General features: G+C 38.2%; 1 protein-coding gene across 21 annotated transcripts in view; it reads left to right on the forward strand.

Moving 5' to 3' along the window:
* The window catches only part of LOC141556822 (protocadherin gamma-C4), a 179,701-nt gene that overhangs the window by 60,840 nt on the left and 94,439 nt on the right, over positions 1–24,422 (forward strand). Inside the window, exon 1 of one of the 21 annotated variants that reach the window (XM_074291649.1) lies at positions 187–7,819. The exons of 17 other annotated variants lie outside the window; for them this stretch is intronic. In XM_074291649.1, coding sequence (XP_074147750.1) covers positions 5,426–7,819 — 2,394 coding nt within the window. In that variant the 5' untranslated portion in view covers positions 187–5,425. 3 more of the 21 variants (XM_074291646.1, XM_074291648.1, XM_074291638.1) reach the window with 3 other exon arrangements.

The following is a 24,422-nucleotide window of genomic DNA, read 5'->3' on the forward strand; positions in this document are numbered from 1 at the left end:
ACTCAAGAATGAAATTCTAAAGACACAAAGAGATACAATTTTTAGAAAAAGTAAAAAAGGAAGTGTTGTCTGACAATAACCAATATGCTTATTCACGGAACTTATAGAGAAATCTGCGTGTTTATTTTTGTGTTTTCAAGCTAGATTGTTTTAAAGGAAAGGGGAGGGGGGGAAAGCAGGGGTAGATAACGATGGGCGAATACTAGGCAAGGTTCTGTAAGAATTTATTAAGAGCAGCAAAGCTCAGAACTATTTGAAATCAGTAAGGAATATTAAAGAATACAAGAAAAAGGGGGTTATTAAAAAAAAAAGGTAGAATGGAGGGAAAAAAGGATCAAAGAGACAAGACTACCTCTTTTGGCGGATGTGGTGGTGGTGGTGGTGGTGGTGATGACAATGACGACAATGGTGGAAAGCAGAACTACTCAGCTCTTATTTTGTTTCTTTGCCCTTGGACAATGCTCTCCTTACAGAACAAAAACAATCGAGATGAATTATATCGAAGGGTGATGAAAAACTAGCAGAGTTAATTGCTGAAAGGTCATCGAAAATGGGAATGATACCTCAGGACTGAAAAAAAGATAAATGTTTCCATTCTCAGGAGTATGGGGAAGAGATGATGGTGTATGTGCTGACCATAGATTATTTATTTAGCTTGATTTCAATTCCTTGAAAAATCCTAGAACCTGTGAGTAATAGAGGGGTTAGTAAACTTTTTTTAAGAGAAAAAAAATTATCATAGCTCCAACAAAAAATATCTCAATTGGATTAATTCCATTTTTAAATGTTTTTGAAGAGTTGTCACATAGAAAAATATATTAGACATCTTCTGGTTGATTCCATAGGGTTCACCTAGGAGCAACAAATGCTAAAGGAATATTGTACAGAGGCAGGTTTATTGTTTGATGTTAAGAAAAAGCTTTCCAGAAGTTGAATGTGATAAATTAAGAGATTACCACTCACTCCAAATCCTCAAGCAAAGTCTGGATAATGACTTTTTTGATATTGCAGAAGTTCTTCTTTTTTTTGGGGGGGGAGTAGGTTATAGATTGGATAGCTAATCTCTGAAGTTCCTTTCAAATCAAGGTTTTTTGATTATGTGAATATTATTCTATTATATTTTTGAAAGAATTCGTTTTATGTTTAAGAAATGCTTCTATTATCTTTGGGTATTTGTATATCTTGAATTTAAGAAGCATGGATGAGGAAATATTCAAAATTGTTTATTTTAATTTGTTTCATAGGAATTTATTTTTTATTGATGGCTTTTGTTTTTTACATCACATCCATTTCTGAATGTACTTCTTGTCCTTCCTCATCCAATAGGTCTTCCCTAAAAACAAAGAGTTGTAAAAGAAGAAACAACTGAGCAAAAACTAAGCAAGATCAAGAATAGGACCCCTAGTATCCTCTCTGTTATTGACTAAAGAAGGGCCCTCTCTGCAATGGACACTATTTAGATTTTGTTCTGACATAAAGGATACTAAAATATACCCATGAGATATCATGAATAGATACACAGGTGTTGAACAAGAGTTTTTCCCTAATGATGAAAAATCTAAATCCTGTTTCTTTAGAAGTTGATACTCCTTTAGCTTCTGTCAAAGGGGACTACAGAGGCTTCACAATCTGACAGTTCATGTTACATTCTTCATCCTTAGTCCCTTATCTCTCTTCAGAAGGATTGAGATTTTATTTCTTTATTTCTATCCTACTATAAAGTTTGGCCATTTGATTTCTTTTATTATTCCTTCCATATACATTGTTTTAGTCATTGTATATATTATTTTCTTGTTTTTTCCTTACTCCATAACTAAATTCTTGATTCCAAATTAGTGTGCTCCAGAGATTTGCTGCTATTATGAACTGAAATATTCATAAAGAAACTCTTTAATACATCTTTGTGATTCTTAGGAACAAATAATTCTTTTAACCAATGATTCATTATAATCATCATATTTTTTATGATATGAAATCTCCCTGGCAGAATATGAATTCCTTAATATCAGGAAATGTTTCACTTTTGTCTTTGTGTTCCCATCTCCTAACAAAGTCTTATCCACAGTAAGTACTATGGTTATGAATTGAACTATAATGACCAGTCATTGATTTATTTTATATAGTATTGTTGCTATTTAAGAAATGTATGCCTTTAAAAAAAAAATTCAGTAACTAATATCACATTACGTTTTTTGGAGGATGTGAGTACCTCTGGAAAGTTTGTCAGTTTGCAATGCTTTTATCTACCTGAATAAATAAAAGTTAAGTTTTGGGATACTAAGGCAACAACATTAGTTAATTGTTCTAGTGTAGTCTTCTGGTTTTTCATTAATCTTGGTTGATGATCGGCATTAATCTTAAGTGGAGGAAATTTTGAAGTTATTGGCTGCCATGTCTTTTTGCTTGGAAAAGAGATAAGATGTTTACTTATTAACCAGATTATGCACTCTATTAGTCTCCTGATTGCTATATTTTTACATAGGTTAAACTTCTTTGCAAAATAGTGACAATTCTATTCTATATCTTTGTCTTTATCCATTTTTTATTCTCAATACCAATAACTTATTTTAACATGTCAGATTTTAGTTGTTGCAATGACAAAAGATTTTTCATTTCATCTTATTGTTTCTTCTAATTTCGTGTTGGTTGTGATTTTTTTTTCCCTAATAAGCAGTCTAATTGCTCTCTAGATTATTCTGAAATGATTTCCACATAAATAAGTAATCATTTTCTACATTTCAAGATTGTCAGCTTTTTTTATGTTAAGTAGTTATGTTTAATGCTTTTTGACTCTACTTTAAATCTTTTTGCGTTTTAATGATGCTCTTTTTAATATCACAATTACTTCTCAACATATACCTACATCACTCACTTTGTCCTTACAGAAAGTATTCATATGTAGACCTAAGTATTGTGGGTAATTTGCAATCATTTGGTCTCTGTGGTTTCCTACTCAAGGACCACATGCTCTCTTTTTGCCATTTTTCCTATACAGTTCTTTGCATTTAAGTTACCAAACATAGTTTTCCTAGATTTGAAGAATCTTGTTAAACCTTTTATAAAATGTTTCAATATGAATTCATCTTATACAACACATGTGGGTGTGAAAGCTACAATTACATGTATGACGATCTTTTCTCTGATTCTCACTTTGAGTGAAGTCATTAAAATATTCTTTGAGATTATTTTTATGTATTTGAATGTAAAATGACTCCAACTTCCATAACTTTTATTTATTCTTCAAAAGAGAGACATACACTCTTTTCACTTTTTTGTCTTCTGGTTTCAGAATGAAACGTAATGAAAGTTTCAATATTGATGTTCAATATTATCAGTATTTTGGTCATTGTATTGAAATATTAATTTTCCAGCTTTGAGAGTTAAATCAATATTTGCAGATGATCTATAAACGGATGATCAGTTCTCAACATCTCTGCACCCTTTTTCTGGTACTCTACAAGAAGCAAAAGGAAGCCCACCCAAGACAAAAAGCCACTTTTACTTTTTCATTGTTTCCCAGATAGATATAAAGAATTCATCATTTGGTGGTTATAAATTACTTTATTTAACTAGATTGGTTCTCAAACAATAAATATAGTCCATTCCTAGGATCATATTCAAAGTCTTTCCAACTTGATAGAATCTTGCATAATCTTGACTCCATTATTAAAACCATTAATAATCCAAAATAACCTTCATGCCACAATGAAATGTTGGTGTAGGATTTTTGTGATCATGAGTTCGACAATTACCAAAAAGACTTTGACCTAACTATGCATGAGGAAAATGAATTCAGAATGCACATTGTCCTATGGAATGAATTTGGATGGGCAGCCCTTGATTTCATCATCAAAACACATTTCATCATCATCAAAACACATATCTAAAAAGAAGTCATTGGAGAAGGATACTTTACTGGAAGCAGAACTGTTTAAGAATTATATTGTGGAAAGTCTGGGAAATCGTGTAGTGAATGATTTAAGAAAAAAATTGAAAAAAACCTGAATGTACAAGAAATAAACGTGTGCAGTTGACATCTAGTGGGTTAAATAAGATATAGCATGTTACTAATGCCAATTTGCCAATAAGAAATAGCATGAAAAACACCAGCAAAAAAGCCAGTTTGTTTAAAACTTTCCTGGAGGATTTGGAAAGGAGAAAGAAATGGATGAAAATCACATGGTTAAAAAAAATGTATGACAACATATGCCATTAGAAGGAGCTATCGTATTGTTAACCTTAAAGAGGCATTGAGGTATTAATTAAGAAGTATTATATTAACGGCACAAATAGAAATAGTAATCAACTAGAAATTTTTGTATTTTATATAAGAAGAATTTAGCAAGTGTTTGAATGAAAGAATCGATGAAAGGATGAATAAAATAAGGAAATAAATTGCAGATGAAAAAACCTAACTTACATTATATAAATGAAGTGAATGAAAATGGGAACAAAGTTCTGAGAACTTGTTTTCGAACAAATACATCAATCTAAAATTTACTGAAAGAAATTCATTGAGAAAAAGGAAATTTTGCAAAGTGATGGGGGGTAATCTCCAAAATCACTGAAAGTAGCACTTCCAAACATCATTTTAAAGATTTACTAAGAATAGTATATATATCTACACGCACCCTGGCTAGTGACCTCCAACAGATCATTTAACTTTCCAGTGCTCTAAGCAATTCTCTAAGATCATAAGTTGCAAAAAAGATGAAGAGTTGCCTTGTTAGCAAGAAGATTTGCCTCATCTAGTTCCTACAATCTATACCAATGAAATCACAGGTCCAATCCCAAATGCATTCATTATTTTATTTATTGTGATTAAAGGCAGCATGATTCAATAAAAATAACAATATGTTCGGATTCAGAAAACCTGGATTCAGATCCTAGTCTGCTATTTGCTAGCTGCATGACATAGACAATACATTTAAATCTCTTTGGGTTTCAATTCTTTATCTGTAAAGACAGAGGATTGGGCTAGGTAATTATCTGTTAGTTCCCTTCCAACTCTAATTTTATAAGATGGTGAGCTAGCATTCTATGACTTTCCTGTAGCTAATAAAACTCAAAAGCAACATTTCAACGCAGGCATTTTCTGAATCCAAGCCCTGCATTCTTTGAACCGCATTAGGCTCAAAAGGAACTTTATTAATCCGTGACTTGTTGGAGTTCTTTGAACAGACACAGGGCGCCGCTGTCGGCCAATACCAAGTCAGAAATCTAGATGAGATACCCTGGAGCTTCCTTTAAAGCTATTTTCTGCACAGTCACCAAGATCCCATCCCAGAAAAGACTCGGACTCTTTGTTTCATAGATTCTGCCCCGGAATATACTGATTCATTGCCCAGATAACAGACCCTCAGTAAGTATTTGAAGCAAGGCTTTTCAGGGACTGAAGAATCAGCACAAACTAAGAAGCTGTAAAATGAGAAGGATCACTGAGCAGGGGGACCGGACCTTGTTTCTGTTACTGGCCTCTTTGTTCTATCGGGTACTTTCCGAACACATCACCTACTCGATTCCAGAGGAGATGGCGAAAGGATCGGTCGTGGGACACCTAGCTAAGGATCTGGGGCTAGAGGTCGGGGACTTGCCGGCTCGGAAGCTGCGGGTGAGTGCAGAGAGGGAATACTTTAGAGTGAGTGAAGAGAATGGGGACTTACTGGTCAGCAACCGAATAGACAGGGAAGAGATCTGCGGGAGGAAGCCAGTGTGTACTCTGGAATTTGAAATGGTGGCTGAAAAGCCATTGAACTTTTTCCGTATAACTATCGTGATCGATGATATTAATGACAATCCTCCGCGATTCAGCAGAAATATAATTGACTTGGAAATTAGCGAGATAGCTCTGCCTGGGGTAACGTTTGCACTGGAAACTCCTCAGGACCCAGATGTAGGTGTGAATTCGCTACTGCAGTATTTTCTAAGTCCGGATTCCCATTTCTCCTTACTGACAAAGGAAAATCCGGATGGCAGCAAATATGCAGAATTAGTATTGGAAAAATCACTGGACAGGGAAAAGCAGAGCTCCTATCACTTGGTCCTGACGTCTGTAGACAGCGGAGTCCCGGTTCGAAGTGGTACCGTAGAAATTAGAATCAACGTCACAGACGTCAATGATAACTGGCCAGTCTTCAGCCAGGAAGTCTACAGGATCAGTCTGAGGGAAAACCTGCCCCCTGGGTCCTCTGTGCTTCAAGTGACAGCTACGGACCAAGATGAAGGAAACAATGCGGAAATCACTTACTCTATCAGCACAATGGAGACATCGAAACACCTGTTCAGAGTGGATACTAAAAATGGAGAAATATCAACTGAAGAAGTACTCGATTTTGAAAAAGGAGAAGGTTACACTATTGGAGTAGAAGCAAAAGATGGAGGAGGTCATACTGCTCACTGTAAAATTCAAATAGAAATTCTAGATGAGAATGACAATGCCCCCGAGGTGACCTTTGCTTCAGTATCCAATCACATACCTGAAAACTCCATGCCTGGAACCGTTGTAGCCCTGATCAAAACACTTGATCCAGATTCAGGGATAAATGGTGAAGTACTCTGTCGTGTAAAAGATAACGTTCCATTTAAAATATCCTCTTCCAGCAACAACTTGTATAAACTAGTTACGGATGGTTCATTGGACCGTGAAGAGATCCCAGAGTATAACATTACTCTAATCGCCACAGACAAGGGAAACCCACCTCTGTCCACCAGCAAAATTCTCACCTTGCAGATTACAGACGTCAATGACAATCCCCCAGTTTTCCTCCAACCTTCCTATGTAGTTTACGTCCCCGAGAATAACCCCTCCGGAGTATCTATCGCGTGTGTCTCAGCCACTGACTTGGACTTAGAGGGAAACGGCAGAGTGTCGTATTCCATCGTCAATAGCGACCTGGAACCTCTACAATTGTCTTCTTACGTTTCTGTCAATAGTCAGAATGGGCATATTTTTGCTCAGCGCTCTTTCGATTATGAGCAGGTCCGTACCTTCGAGTTAACTTTACAAGCCCAGGATGCTGGCTCTCCAGCTCTCAATGCCAATGTCACTGTGCGGGTGTTCATCGTGGACAGCAATGACAACGCCCCAAATATCCTTTACCCTGCTCTGGGACCAGACAGATCCGCCCTCTTCGACATGGTCCCTCGTTCGGCTGAGCCCGGTTATCTAGTGACCAAAATAGTGGCTGTGGACGCAGACTCCGGACACAACGCTTGGCTGGCTTATCGTGTAATACAGGCCACAGATCCGGGACTCTTCAGCCTGGGACTGCGCACAGGTGAGATCAGGACTGCTAGGGCTTTGGCTGAAAGAGACGCTGCCCGGCACCGCCTTCTGGTCTCTGTACAGGATGCAGGCCAGCCTCCTCTGTCCGCCACTGTGGCTTTGCATTTGGTCTTTGCAGACAGTCTGCAAGAGGCGCTGCCGGAAATGAAGGAAGAAAACAAGATTGCCTTAGACTCTCAGTCTGAGCTACAGTTTTACTTGGTAATAGCTTTAGCACTCATTTCCGTGTTATTCCTCACCACGGTAACACTAGCCATTGCTCTTCGATTAAGAAGATCATCAGATCCCTGTTTTCAGGTGGATCTTTGTTCTAAGACTGGTCCCAATCTCCCTGCAAACTACAGTGAGGGGACTTTACCATATTCTTATAATCTATGTGCTGCTTCGGAAGTTGGAAAAGTGGAATATAATTTTCTTAAACTGACGGGGGAAGTGGCTCCCCTGCAAGATTTACTTTCTAATGATCCTTCCTTGGTCTTCAGTACCGGTGATGAAAATACAAAGGTCATCTCTGACTTGGTTATCTCTTCTCACGTGAGTTTCTTCATTCACTCTTTTTAGTGTTGATGTTTCATGTCAACTGTCTAGTTTTTAAAATGCGAATAGTATAACATTATTTGTTCTAAGAAAAATGTCTATTACGTACCAGCTTCCACTTACAAGACAGTATATTCTGATTCTTCCATTAACATATCATTAGGTTCTTGAAAGTTATTTTTAGAAACACAATCTCTTACTATTCCCAGCAAACTGGAAGGTTTGAAGTATTGTCAGTATTTGTAGCTTTGGAAGATGAGCCTACTTAAATTCAGAGAATCTCATCTCTGGCTCGACTCTTGCATAATTAATTGTTTTACCACAACAACTCTCCACATATATTTATTAAGTCTTAAAGGAGTTACTAGCTTCTGGGATTGGAAGAACACGCATAACCAGAAAATCACAAGCCCTTGAAGTATTGGCTTATATATATATTTGGTGGCAAAATAACAAATAATTTTGAGAAATTAGAGCATTTTCTTTATATTCTAAGGTTTTACTTTTTCCAGCATATGTACCAATTAGGCTTCTATCAATATAAAAAAATATATATATTGTTTTGCCTTGAATTTTTTATAAATATGTAATACTTTAAAGTTATTACAAATCTTACCAACACCCCCATTCATTGCTTGGAATTGCAAACTTCCCCCTACCAATGAATTCTTAATCAAATATTTTCAGGACAGTATAAGGAAATGGCATCGTGTTTATTCATGTCCTAGTCAAAACTTTTCTTTTGAACAGATATTGTTAGGAATGTTGAAGTTGTTGACATGCTGTTGAAGTTGAGTAACATGGAGATAATGAAGTCTGAATGTTTGGGAAATATGAACTATTCTTTATATGTTATTCACATGTATTATATTACATTTTATATATTTAATTTTCTCAGGTCTCAAGTTAATGTAGTGTAAAAATATATAGATCATTGATGCATTCTATTCTATTGGTTATTTACTGTGATTTTGTAAGTCACCTGTTTTATATCCTCTAACTTGGCAAATATAATGTAGCTATTCATAATTATTATTATAATAAGGAAATGAAAGTCCCTAAAGAAGAAAATAAAATAATCACAGAATAATGAATTTTAGAGTTGGAAAAAATCCAGTAACCAACTAGTCCAACCTATATTCAAGAAGGAATCCCAACTACAACATATTTTACAAGTGGTGATCCAGCCTGTGTCTCAGCTCTCCACTGAGGAAGAAATACACTTCGACCCAAGGCTATTCACCCTAAAAATTGTTTCAATGATTAGGAAGTTTCACCTGGCATCAAATCTAAATTTGCATCTTTTCTGCTTCCACAAATTGTCTTGGCTCCTGTCATCTGGAGCCAGTCGGAATAAATATGATCTCCTCTCTATAGTGCAGTCTTGCAAATACTTTAAAACATTGTTCATGCTTTCCTGAGCTTTTTCTTCTCTGGGATACAATCTCCAATTATTTCAACTGAGCCTAGACTTCAGCATCCCAGTTGTGCTGCCTGACTCTTCATGACTCTGTTTGCGGTTTTCTTGGCAGAGATACTAGAGTGGTTTCTTCAGCTCATTTTACAGATGAGAAAACTAAGGAAAACAGGAGACAGTGACTTGCCCAGAGTCACACAGCTAATAAGTGTCTAAGAGTGGATTTAAATCCTGACTCCAGGCTGTGCCACTTAGCTGCTCCTCTGAACACTCTGAAACTTATCAATGTCCTTCCTAAATCATGGCGCCAAGAACTGAACACAATGTTACAGGTCTGAGTAGTGAAGAACACAGAAGAATCATCATTTCCTTCTTGACAAAAATGCTTCTCTTAGTGAAGCACAAAATTGCATTTGTTATTTTGGCTGTCACCATCATACACAGCCACCTCATACTGAGTTTATGTTTACATGAATGTAGATATACACAAACACGTATATGCATATATATGTGTGTATATATATCCAATTTGCAAGAAGCCCAGATTTTTTTAGCTTGCTATCTAATCATGCCATCAACCATCTTGTACTTGTAAAGCTTTTATTGAACCAATTGTAAGACTTTCCACATGTCCTTATTGACTTTTACATTCCTAGGTTCAGCTCAATGTCTTAGTTCTGTAAAGGTCTTTTGGTAGTCTATCCTAGATCAGATTAAGTGTTTCTCCATATTTGAGTCTGAAAAATCTGATAATTATACTATCATATTTTGCCTTCATCTAAATCATTGAAAAGAAATTTGAAACAACTCATTGCCAAATTGGTTTAACTGAAAGAAAGATAAAGAGTGTTTTCAGGAGAGAATAGCTACAAATAATGACCATGTGCTTTCTAGCTTCGCTGAATTTTGGAAAAGAAGTAACTAAGATATTGTTTTCAATTATATTTAAAAGAAATAATGGATTTTTAAAATAATTTTGATTTAAAAATTTTGAACAATTTCGTTTACTTGATGGTGTGGTAACAGTGTGAGACTCTGGGCGCCGCTGTTCACCAGTCAAGGAGAGAAGCATATCCAAAGATCCAGCAGGACTATCCCCGCCTTTCATCTTCTAACACACCAGCAAATCAGACATAAACAGAAGAGGCTGCTCGGAAATTCAACCCCTGAGTCCTCTGAACTCAGAAATTTACTGATTAATGCTGATTGCCTCAACTCTGAGGAACCCACGGTTACTTGGGACGTAGTATTCTAGGCAGAATACATAAAACAATTCAGTCATTCTGCAACGATGGCGGCTGGACTGAAGCTCGGGAACTGCAGAAGGCAAGTAATTTTGCTTTACTTTATCCTGGCGACGCTTTGGGAGTCGGAGACTAGGAAAATCATTTACTCGGTGTCCGAGGAGATGAAGAAAGGCTCTTTCGTGGGCGACATTGCTAAGGACTTGGGGCTGGAGCCGCGGGAGCTGTTGGAGCGCGGAGCTCGCATCGTGTCACGAGGTAGGACTCAGCTTTTTGCATTGAATGACAGAAGCGGCAGCTTAGTCACAGCAGACAGAATAGACAGAGAAGAACTCTGCGCCCAGAGCGCGCAGTGTTTGATAGATGTTGAGCTTTTAGTTGAGGATAGAATGGACCTGTATTACATAGAAGTGGAAATAAAAGACATTAACGACAACACCCCTCATTTCCAGGCAGAAGAATTAGATGTTAAAATCAATGAAAATGCAGCTCGGGGAACGCAGTTTGGGCTGTCTAGTGCGTGGGATCCAGATGTGGGAATGAACTCCCTCCAGAGCTACCAGCTGAGCCCAAATAATTACTTCTCCCTCTCTGTGCAAACTGGAGACGACGGAGTCAAATATCCAGGACTGGTACTGGAGCTGTCCCTAGATCGGGAAGAAGTTCCTATTTATCATCTCACCCTTATGGCTTTGGATGGAGGAGATCCACCCCTCTCTGGCACTGCTCGCATTCGCGTGGTAGTCTTGGATTTGAATGACAATGCACCAGTGTTTACTAAATCCATTTATAGTGTGAGCGTTCCAGAGAATGTACCTGTCGGAACTGTATTACTCAGAGTAAACGCTACTGATAGGGATGAAGGAATTAACGGGGAAGTGACGTATTCATTCCAGAATCTTAAAAGACCAGTTTCAGATATTTTTCACTTAGATTCCCATAAAGGGGAAATACTAATTAAGCAGTCTTTGGATTATGAGAAAGCTAAGCTTTATGAGTTAGAAATTCAAGCCAATGATAGACCAGGGCTCTCTGGGAGAGCAAAAGTGACTGTAAAAGTCGTGGACGTGAATGACAACGCCCCAGAAATTACCATGACTTCTTTCACCAGCTCAGTCACGGAAAACTCTCCACCTGGGACAATCGTTGCTCTCTTCAATGTGCATGACCGAGACTCTGAGGAAAATGGTTATGTCATTTGTTCAATCCCGTCTAACTTGCCCTTTAAACTCCAAAGGTCTATTAATAATTATCAACGTTTGGTGACAGAAGGAGTTCTGGACAGAGAGCAGATTTCCGAATATAATATCTCGGTGACAGCTTCTGATCAGGGTACTCCTCCTCTTTTTACAGTTACTCACCTTTTTCTGAGGGTTATAGATATAAATGACAATCCTCCTAGCTTTAATCAAACATCTTATTCTGCCTATATTCTGGAGAACAACCCCAGAGGCTCATCTATCTATTCTATGACTGCTCGTGACCCCGATAGTGAAGAGAATTCCTGTATTACTTACTCTATTGAAGGTGACATTCAGAGAGACTACGTCTCCATCAACTCAGAGACAGGAGTCCTCTATGCTCTCCAATCCTTCGATTATGAACAGTTCCAAGATTTACAACTTCGAGTAATAGCCCAAGACTCTGGGGACCCTCCTTTCACCACTAACGTGTCTCTGACTCTGTTCATCCTGGATCAGAATGACAACACTCCTGAAATCCTATACCCCACTTTTCCCACGGATGGCTCCACTGGAGTAGAGTTGGCTCCTCGCTCTGCAGAGCCAGGCTATTTGGTAACCAAAGTGGTGGCAGTGGATAAAGACTCAGGACAGAACGCTTGGCTGTCTTACAATCTCCTCAAGGTCACTGAACCTGGAGTCTTTTCAGTGGGACTGCACACAGGGGAGGTCAGGACTATCCGGACCTTCATAGACAAAGATACCCGTAAGCACAAACTGGTGGTTGCAGTCTCTGACAATGGGGAACCCTCTCTATCTACCACAGTCAGTATCACAGTCGCTGTAGCTGACAGCATCCCTGAGATAATCTCTGACCTCAGCAACCTAGAAACTCCTAAGTCTTCAGATAACTCTAGCCTCACTTTCTACCTGGTCATCGCTGTAACTGTTGTGTCCTGTTTGTTCTTCATTTTCATCATCATCTTACTGACATTCAGATTATGTCAATGTAGGACATCAAGGTTGTTGGAGTCAACTAATGATTATATTGGAAGAGTCCCTGATACTCATTTGGCTGGCATAGATGAAGTACGAGCTTTTCTTCAGACCTATTCCTATCAGGTTAACCTCAGCACAGACTCTCCAACGAGCCAACTGATCTTCCCCCAACCCAACTATGCAGACACACTCCTAAGTATTCAGAGCTGTGATAAAAAGGAATCTTTATCAACAGCCAGAGGGTTGCAAGAATGCAAAGATGATTCTGCTTTTGTTCAAGTGAGTTTAGTTCTTTCCTGATATTTGCTCTAAAGAAAATATATTTTCTAGGGTTTTCGTTTGACCTTTTAAAAGGTGCAGTTGGTTAAAATTTTTATTTCAAAGATGTTTAAAAGTATATAAGATTTGGTTTGGTATACTCCCTGATAATGTTTAAAATATGAACCTTGCAGGATGTCATTCAGTATGGTTTCACTTGTTTGGAGAATAAGACCTTTTCCATGTTATTTATCCTATACTTATACTTTTAAAATTTTATTTCATTTTCATTCTATTGTCATCTTTTGTTTTACATCACATTTGTTCATGAATATATTTCTTTCCCCAACCTACCTTAGAAAATTAATCCTTATAATAAAGGCAAAAAACTAATAAACTCATAAATCATTTTTAAAACAATTTATGCAATATCTCATGCCCATAATCTCTGCAAAGAAGAGAAGACATTGCATTTTCTCAATTCTTCCCTAGAGCCTAGTTTAGTCATTTTAGTGATAGTATTTCGTTCCTCCTTTTATTTTATCTCCTACTAATTTATAGTAGACATTGGGCCTATTGTATTCCTGGTTCTGATTACTTCACTTTGCAACAATTCATGTTTTCCCATATTCTTTGAATTCTTCATTGTCATCAACATATGTTGCTTACACAAATAAGAGATTTTTTTGACATTCATTTTTATTTTGAATTCAAATCTGTTCTTTCCCTTCAGCCTTTCCCCTTTCCATGAAGAAGGCAAATAATATGATACCAATTATACTTGTGAAATCATTCAAAATATTTGTCAGTTTCCTTTCTTGTTTTTAGCCAATCTGATGGGTGTGCGAATTATTTTAATTTGCATATCTCTAATTATTAGTAAGATAGAGCATTTTTATATGACCACTGATAACTTTAATTTCTTCAGTAAACTTCCTTCAGATCCTTGATCACTTATCAATTAAAGAATGGTTCTTGTTTCTATGAATTTGGCTTGGTTCCATATATACATTTGAGAAATAAGTCCTTTATCTGAGAAACTTGCTGTAAAAAAGAAAGAAAGAAAGAAAGAAAGAAAGAAAGAAAGAAAGAAAGAAAGAAAGAAAGAAAGAAAGAAAGAAAGAAAGAAAGAAAGAAAGAAAGAAAGAAAGAGAGAGAAAAGAAAAGAAAAGATTTCCTCCAATTTCTTGCTTTCCTTCCTATTTTTGGCTGCATTGATTTTGTTTGTGCAAAACTTTTTAAATTTAATTAACCTAAATCATGCAATTTGCTTTCTGTGATCCTTTCTATCTCTTGTTTCGTCATAAAATTTCCCCTAATTTGACATATCTGACAGATAATTTTTCTATGCTTCCATAATTAGCTCATGTCATCATTTATATCTGAATCATGTACCCATTTTGACTGCATGTAGCTTGGTATAATGTGTAAAATGTTGATCTCTAACCAGTTTCTGCTGAAGTGCTTTTCGGTTTTCCCAGAAATTTATGTATAATAGTGAGTTCTTGTCCCAATATCTTGGATTTTGAGGGTTTTCAAACTCTAAATTGCTATAGTCATTTACTTCCATGTATTGTGTACCTAATCTATTTCGCTAGTCTATCACTCTATTTTTTTAGCCAGTACCAGAGTGTTTTGATTACCACTTTGCAATATAGTTTCAAATCTGGTATTGCTAGACTGTCTTCCCTCCTTTTTTATTGATTACTTTGACAATTCTTGAATTTTTGTTCTTCCAGAACAATTATTATTTTTTCTCGATCTATAAAATAATTCTTTGGTTGGTTGTTTGGCATGGAAGTGAATAAGTAAGTTAATTTAGGTAGAATTGTCTATATTGATTTGACCTACCCATAAGTAATTAATAAGTCTTCAACTGTTTAGATATGTCTTTGTGTGAAAAAAAAAATGCTTAGTAATTGTATTCACATAGGTCCTGAGGGTGTCTTGGCAGACAGATTCCAAGTATTTTATACTTGGATACTGTTTGTATGCAAGGATACTGTTTGTTGTAATTTTTAAATGGGATTTCTATTTCTATCTCTTCCTGCTGGATTTTGTTGGTAATATATAGAAATGTTATTAATGTATATAGGTTCACTTTATATAATGCAACACTGCTAAAGTTAGTTGTGTCAACTAGATTTTTTTAGTTACTTTTCTATGGTTTTCTAAGTATGTCATCATATCATCAGCAAATAAATGATAGCTTTGTTTAGTTTTTTTCTCTTCCTTCTTCCTTCAATTTATTTTTCTTCTCATTTTGCAATAGTTAGCTTTTCCAGCACAATATTGAATAATAAAGTTGATAATGGACATCTTTGTTGCACTTTTGTTCTTTGGGAAGGCTTCTGGTTTATCCCCATTACAGATAATGCTTGCACTTAGTTTCAAACAGATACTACTTATAAAAACTCTATTTGTTCCTGTTTTTAATAGAAATGAGTGTTTTATTTTGTCAAAAGCTTTTTTCTGCATCTTTTGATATAATGATATTACTTTTGTTGTTGTTTTGTTGTTGATATTGTCAATTATGCCTATTCCTAAAATTGAACCAGTCCCTGCATTCCTGGTATTAATCCCTAGGATTTATCTCATGAAAGGATCTTTGTGAATTGATGAGTGATTGAATGTGTTCATAAGTGTACTAATTTATGTAAGCAGTATATGTTGAAACTGCCTAAGTTGCATAAGGTAGCTTCCTTTTTATAATTTCTTAAAATGAGGAATGAAAGGTAATTTGTTTAGCTTCTTATTCTGAGGTAGAATTCCAGTTTCATAACTACAGAAAATTAGAAGCAGCTGGACAGAGTTCCTGACCATTTGGAAGAAATTCAGGAATAGGCCTAAAGCAGGTTCTTGGTCTGATTCAATACAGGGCTATTTGGATGTTCTTTATCTGTCTTTTAAAGCTTCGAAAGTTCTGTAGATGCTGTGTTATCAGTGTATGATATGTGTCAGTATTCAAAAAGGGTGTTCATAAGATTTTTAGCATTCACTTTTTTTTTTGAGGGGCAATTGGGGTTAAGTGACTTGTTCAGGATCATGCAGATAGTAGGTGTTGAAGGCCGAATTTGAACTCAGCTCCTCCCAATTATAGGACAGTGTTTTATCCACTATGCCATCTAGCTGCCCCATAACTCTAGATTTTCAACAAAGCATCACTGTAATGATATTTGGTCAAATAATAATGAAAAGTGACCAGAAATTAAAATAGTTTTCAAACTAATTTGTTAGAAATTTAAATGAACCAACTTAATGTGGTGATATGTGTACTTGATTACATCTTGTCAGTTATATACTTGGTGTTTTTAAAAAGAAAATTTGGTGTATTGCTCTCTTCTAATTTAGGAAATTCCTGACAGAGAAAACATATCTGTTAAAATGGATTCATCACTTTTTCTTAAAAAAAAAAAAATGTTCACCATTCCATTCCCAGTCTCAAAGGACTTCATAAAATTTTAAAATAGAACAAGTATCCAATGACCAACTCATTAGATAAATTACCCCTATGTTTTTTGACTCAATACGATTAGTCAAGCTGATAGCTTTCCTTAGAGTGCAAAATTGGCCCAAATAAACCTCCAGTGATCTTGAGGTCCATATTACTCTGCAATGGCAAGAGCATTGAAAGTTCCAAATTAGGGAGTTCATATTATCTTGCCTAAAATAATTTTTATTTGCTTGGAAGAGTTGGATGCGTTCCTGTCTTCAAACACTAAAGGACTAATATAGATATTAGGAAATATTAGAAATTGTACATTCAAACATGGAGAGAGCATTTTTAATTGAAAATAAAATTTGTAGAAGGGTAATTTAATACAGAAATCAGAAGTGGTGATTACAATCAACACAGAGAAGCTAGAGCTCTTTATTTTGAATGTTACAACTTTATTATCCCTCTGAAGAAACTGACATTCCGGGAGATCAGTCACAGTTGCTTAGTTCTTGAAACAGGATTTGAACCCATCATTCTATCTAATATGGCATGGTTTTGAGGAATTTGATATTTCAAAACATTGAATCGTTACATTATGCAGAAGCTGGAAATATTTTGAAAAGATATGATTTATCAAGGACTGCAGTTTCCTTTGCGGACTCTGAGCGCCGCTGTCGGACAGTACAGAAGCAGAACTGAATCACCCATTTGTTGGAGCTTCCGGCTGGGCGATACTCTGCAATCACCCAGATCACACTCAGAGAAGAGCCGGCATTCAGTATCTACCGCTAGCTTCACGGGAGACCCCGCACGGATTTGTTGCCACACAGAATATCCTTGGTTGCAGAGACTCTTAGGATCCCCGTGCAGTTGGAAACAGAAAAACAGATTTCCCTGAGTTGGAGAGAAAGCAGGATAGAGAAAAAAAAATGGAAAACCAGACCAGCAGGGTACCGAAGCTGCAGGTACTGTTTACTTTCTTGGTGTCTTTGTTCTGCCTAGGGCTTTTAGAGCAAATCCGCTATTCTATTCCAGAAGAAACGGTGAAAGGGTATGTGGTTGGAAACCTCGCTAAGGATTTGGGGCTGAAGGTCCGGGACTTGCGAGCTCGGAACCTGCGGATTAGTGGAGAGAGAGAATATTTTTCTGTAAGCTCAAAGAGCGGGGAACTAATGATCAGAGAAAGAATAGACCGAGAGCAGCTGTGCGGAAAGAAGCCTGTGTGTACCCTCGATTTTGAAACAATCGCTGAAAATCCACTGAATTTTTTTCACATAACTGTGGAGATAGAGGATATTAATGACCATTCGCCACAATTTAATCAAGACCCCTTTGATCTGGAAATAAGCGAATCTACCCCGCCAGGGGCCAGATTTATCCTTGTATCAGCACAGGATGCAGATGTAGGCATCAACTCTCTTCAAAAATACCAACTCAGTCCCAACATTGATTTCTCACTAATGAATAAGGAGAATAAAGATGGCAGTAAATACCCAGAACTGACATTAGAGAAATCTCTGGATAGGGAGATAAAGAGTTTTCACGAATTGTTCCTGACTGCTGTGGATGGTGGAAACCCTGCTCGAAGCAGCACTGCTAAGATCCGGATCAGGGTCACAGATGCTAATGATAATGCTCCTGTCTTCAGCCAAGACGTCTACAGGGTCAGTCTTCCAGAAAATCTGCCCCTGGGCTCCTCTGTGCTCCAAGTGATGGCCACAGACAAAGATGAGATGGTCAATGCAGAAATCACCTTCTCTTTCCGAAGCACAGGCCAAGACTATTGGCACGTATTTGATCTAGAGGTTAATAGCGGGGAAATTACAACTGCAGAGAATATCGATTTTGAAAAAAACAAAGACTACTCATTGGTGGTGGAAGCGAGGGATGGAGGTGGACTAGTCACACAATGCACAGTTGAAATTGAAGTTTTAGATGTAAATGACAATGCTCCAGAGGTTATATTACAATCCATACCTTCTGTGATTCCAGAGGACACTTTGCCCAATACAGTAATTGCATTGATCAAAACACATGATAAAGACTCTGGACACAATGGAGAGGTGACTTGTAAAATAAAAGGTAATGTCCCCTTTAAAATATTGCCTTCTTCAAAAAACTCTTACAAATTAATGACAGATGGGCCCTTGGATAGAGAACAAATCTCAGAATATAACATCACCGTGATTGCAATAGACAAAGGAAACCCCTCTCTATCCGCCAGCAAAATTCTCACCCTGGTTGTGGGTGATGTTAATGATAACGCTCCTATTTTCCTACTCCCTTTTTATGTTGTTTACATCCCTGAGAACAATCTTTCTGGGGCCTCCATTGCTAGAGTCTCAGCCTCTGACCTAGACCTAGAAGAGAATAGCAGGGTGTCCTATTCCATCATCATCAGTGAACTAATGTCAGGATCTTCCTATGTGTCTGTCAATGGCCACAATGGGGACATCTTTGCTCAGTCTTCCTTTGACTATGAAGAGGTCCGAACCTTTGAGATGATTCTTCAGGCTTGTGACTCAGGATCTCCAGTTCTCTGTGCCAATGTTACCCTGCAAGTATTCATAGTGGATCAAAATGACAATGCTCCAAACATCCTTTACCCTACCTTGGGCCCGAAGAACTCAGCCCTCTTCGACATAGTCCCTCGCTCAGCTGAACCTGGCTACTTAGTCACGAAAGTGGTGGCAGTGGACGCTGACTCAGGACACAATGCCTGGTTGGCCTATCACATATTACAGGCTACGGATCAAGGTCTCTTCAACCTGGGCCTGAGAACAGGTGAGGTTCGGACAGCACGAGCTTTAACTGAACAAGACTCTACCCGGCACCGACTTCTAGTTTCCGTGCAGGACAGGGGGCAGCCTCCTCTATCTGCCACTGTGGCTCTGCAGCTAGTCTTTGCAGATAGTCTGCAGGAGGCGCTACCTGAGATGAAAGAGGAGCTCTCTGATACGTTAGACCCTCAATCTGAATTACAATTTTATTTGATAATAGCTTTGTCTCTGGTCTCCATGCTATTTTTGGTCACAATAATTATGGCCATCACATTGCACCTTCGGAAATCCTCCAGTCCCAAAGAGTGGGGTTGTTTGCAATCAAATCTTTGCTCTAAGTCTGGACCCGGTCTTCCAGCAAACTACTGCGAAGGTACTTTGCCTTACTCCTACAATTTCCGTGTGACCACGGACCAGCGAAAGATAACGTTTAATGTCCCCAAATGCAATGGTCCCTTAAATCCAGGACAGGATCTTCTTTCCTTTGATTCGTCTCAGTCTTCATACCCACCTTTTGGAATCAATGATTCAACTTCCTGCTCTGAGACTCTAATTATGGTGAGCTTTTCATTTGACTCTTCTATCTCTCTCTCTCTCTCTCTCCCTCCCTCCCTCCCTCCCTCCCTCCTACATTTAATCCCCACAGTTTATCATTACCATAGTTGACAACTCATTTCAGGAAAGTAAGCCGTATAGTATCACAAAGCTGTAGTTTAGTAATCCTGGTTTTGCCATTTCCAACTGCGAACCGTTTTCTTTTCCTGGCCAAAGCTGCGCATTTATTTTATGTACACACCCATCAGGGTATGAGTAGTTTGACGAATTAAGGAAACATAGTAATACTTGTCCTGAGATTCTGATGGGTGACTCCTTCCTTCTAGATTCACTATATTTTAATGTGAATAGCTAATTATTTTAAAACAAATATTATATATATCCAGACATTGTGGAGGGGAAGAGGGAAGGTTTAACGAAAACGCTAAGATATAATTAAGTATTTTTCTTCTTCTTTAGCTCCTAACCCTTTCTATTCCTATCACAACTTCAGAAAAAAAGATTTTGTTCTCACTTACTGAATCTACATCAGCTTGAAGTTCTTCAATTTATTCCATGCAAAATGCGCTCCAGTTTTTCTCCTAGCCAAAGCCAATCTCTTTTCTAGCCTTGGTTTTGTTTAGCTACTAAAGGAAAATATTTCTATGAAAAAAAATAATTATGTACAACTCCCCCTACTCCCATATCCATTTTTCCCCTTTCATTCCATAAGCAACATTAAAAAAAAAAAAAAAACCCACACACCTCTAGTATCTTGTGGTTTGGAGACCTAAGTCCCTGGAACTAGATTGATTCTGACCTTACTTTCTACTTTCATTTCTACTACAGATTTGGCTTTACTTAATACTAAGGTTCTTTATATGTTAGGTTTTGGATAAACAATATGCAATATACATTCTTACAAGGTAACAGTAGAGTTGGAAGCAGCTACTTTTCCTTCTTTTAAAAAACATTTTTATTGACTTCTTTTTCTTATACCATCACAGTAATCCCAAGTATTCTTTTCCTTTTCCTCTCAAAAAGTCATCCCAAGTAACAAATTTTTACATAATTCTTTAGTTACACATTTAGTATGCAACTAATTTACATATGTTCTATCGTTGCTTGAATTATTGAATGTCATCAGTTTAATGGCCTATAATATTAACTACCTAATAAGAATATATTTAAGAGAGACATCATGGGATAGTGGATAGTGTAAAGGTCTCAGAGGGTGGAGAACAGGGCTCAAATTCTGCCTCTAACCTATATTGTATGTATAATCTTGAGTAAATCCTTTAATATCTCATTACCCTCAGACAACTTTCTAAGACTATAATTTGTAGAACAGCTGTGATGGGGAGTTTCCTGCACCAAATGAAACAAGATCTAATAAACTATGTAAGTAATCTTCCAAATTGTGTTTCTCAATGAAAATCTGGGATTGAAGGAGAAAAGGTTTACTCTTTGTATTTATTTATTCTTCTGAAAATTATTTCAGAAAGAAAAGAAAGGGGAGTAAAAGTAAAACTGTCCTCCAAACAATATTGATATCCTACAGTGCCAGTTATATGAAATTCTAAAGTACAAACCTGTGATGTCATATATTTAAGAATTACATTCGTTTATATACTCATACTAAGACTGTAGCCCTCAAAATGAATTGGAATATTTAAATTACTACTTCTAAAAGAAACGGAAAGTAAAGCACAAGTATTCCCTTTGTTACTAAGGGAAGGCGGGGGAAGGAGCTCGCTTCCAAGACATTCGTGAAAATCTGGCAAATGTGAATAGGACGTTAAGAGTTCCAATTAGGACCAATAAACAGTTTGTTGGATTTAACATTTAATTATGCTATAGACCTTTATTTCCTTTTGTCATCCCCTCTGCCTCTGAAACAAAAGAATAACTATATTATGTAATATTATATTATATTTATTATATTCAGTCTATAATAAGCAAGAAGAGGATGGGGAATAATATTATGTAGTAAGAAACAAAGACACAAAATGAATATTGGGTGGTTTTCCTTTTCTTTCCAACAACGTGTGCGCGATTGTAATAATTGCTTAGTACTCTGGGCGCCGCTGTTCACCAGTCAGGAAGAGAACTGACATGGAGAGCTCCCACAACTCTTAAAGCACAAAGCCTCAGCAAATCAGTCATACACAGTCTGGAGCCGCACATAGACAGCCCCTCTACTCTCCAAGCTCAAGTCTCAACCTTTGGATGATAACTTCAGATACAGATACAAGAAGGGATGTAGACACAGCATACATTACTGGAAAATTCGATAATTTGGCAGCAGGAAAGCGATGGCTGCTTTTCAGAGGCTCCGGGACTGCAGAGGACGAGTCTTGCTTTGTTTTCTCCTGGGGATATTGGGGAATACTGGAGCCACGCAGATCCGATACTCGGTGCCGGAGGAGATGGAGAAGGGCTCTTTTGTGGGCGATATGGCCAAAGACCTGGGGTTGCAATCGTGGGAGCTGGCGGAGCGCCGAGTCCGCATCGTTTCCAGAGGTAAGAAGCAGCATTTTGCTCTGAATAGCAGAACCGGCAATTTAGTCACTGCGGACAGAATAGACCGGGAGGAGCTCTGCGCTCAGAGCGCCCAGTGCTTGCTGAATTTCAATGTGTTGGTGGAAGATAAAGTAAAACTCTTTGCAGTAGAAGTGGAAATAACAGATATTAATGATAATGTACCGAAATTCCAAGTAGAACAAGTAGAAGTTAAAATAACTGAAGCAGCAGCTCCTGGAATGCGATTTCCTCTTCCGGAAGCCTTTGATCCGGATGTGGGGATGAACTCCCTCCAGGGCTACGAGCTGAGTCCCAAACACCACTTCTCTTTGCTTGTGCAAAACCGAGTTGACGGAGCCAAATATCCAGAGTTGGTGCTAGAGAAAGCCCTGGACCGGGAGGAGAAACCTGTTCACCACCTCATCCTCACTGCCGCGGATGGGGGAAATCCAGCGCATTCTGGCACAGTTCAAGTCCTTGTGACTGTCCTTGATGCAAATGACAACGTTCCAATGTTTACTCAGTCCGTGTATAGTGTGAGTATTCCCGAGAACGTGCCTAAGGGGACCCTTCTGCTAGCGGTGAATGCTACTGATCCAGATGAGGGAGTCAGTGGGGAAGTGACCTATTCATTCCGAAGGCAGAATGAAAAAAGCCTACAGATATTTCAGGTTAACCCAAAGACTGGGGAAATAACAACAGCTGGAGATCTAGACTATGAGAAATCGAACTTCTACGAAATAGAAATACAAGCTGAGGATGGCGATGCTTTTTTAGCAAGAGCAAAAGTGCTAGTTACTGTCTTGGATTTAAATGACAATAGTCCAGAAGTAACCATCACTTCTCTATTTAGCCCAGTGATTGAAAATTCTCCTTCAGGAACCATAATTGCCCTTTTAAACATTCATGACCAAGACTCAGGGGAGAATGGCCTTGTCACATGTTCCGTCTCAGAGAATCTTCCTTTTAAACTAGAAAAGTCAATTGACAGTTATCGTCGTTTGGTGACAAACGGAGCCCTAGATAGAGAGAAAGTTTCTGCATACAACATCACCGTAACAGCTGTAGATCAGGGAACCCCGCCCCTGTCCACAGACATTCACATCTTCCTGCAGGTGGCAGACACCAACGACAACCCTCCTACTTTTAGTCAGGTATCCTACTCGGCTTATATTGAGGAGAACAACGCTAGAGGAGCCTCCATTTATTCTGTGATCGCCTGTGATTTGGACAGTGAAGAGAACTCCCATGTCAGTTACTCTATTGAGGAGGACATCTTCCTCGGGGCACCTCTATCCTCCTATATCTCTATCAATTCAGAAAATGGAATCCTCTATGCTCTGCATTCCTTTGATTATGAACAGTTCCGGGAGATGCAACTTCAAGTGACAGCTCGAGATTCAGGGAACCCTCCCCTCAGCAACAACGTGTCTCTGACTCTATTCATCCTGGATCAAAATGACAACGCCCCGGAAATCCTGTATCCTGCCTTGCCCACCGATGGTTCCACAGGAGTAGAGTTGGCTCCTCGGTCTGCAGAGCCAGGCTACCTGGTGACCAAGGTGGTAGCAGTAGATAGAGACTCTGGCCAAAATGCCTGGCTGTCCTATCATCTATTCAAGGTCACAGAACCCGGGCTCTTCTCTGTGGGTCTACATACTGGAGAAATCAGAACTGCCAGGGCTTTCACGGACAAAGATGCTCTCAAACAGAATCTGATGGTGATGGTCTCTGACAAAGGGGAACCACCTCTGTCTGCCACTATCAGTGTCACAGTGGCAGTGGCAGACCGCATCCCTGAAATTCTCTCAAATCTCGGTAGCCAAGAGGCCTCCTCTGATCTTGAAGAGTCTAGTCTCACACTCTACCTGGTCATTGCTGTAGCTTCCATTTCCTCCTTGTTTTTTGCCTTCATCATTGTCTTGCTGGCACTTAGGATATGGAAGTGGAGGACCTCTCAGTTCTTAGGCTCAGGTAGTGACCATTTAGGGGATGTCTCTGCTTCACAGTTCATGGGCATTGATGGAGTTCAAGCTTTTCTACAGACTTATTGTCATGAGGTTTCTCTTACCACTGATTCTCGGAAGAGCCATTTGATATTCCCCCAACCCAACTATGCTGATACCCTCTTAAGCCAGCACAGCTATGAGAAAACAAAACCACTATTAGTACCAGAAGATGATTTGAGGTGTTCTGCTCATGACCCTTCTTTGGCTACCGTGAGT

The sequence above is a fragment of the Sminthopsis crassicaudata genome, chromosome 2 (genome assembly GCF_048593235.1).
Source record: "Sminthopsis crassicaudata isolate SCR6 chromosome 2, ASM4859323v1, whole genome shotgun sequence".
NCBI lineage: Eukaryota > Metazoa > Chordata > Mammalia > Dasyuromorphia > Dasyuridae > Sminthopsis > Sminthopsis crassicaudata.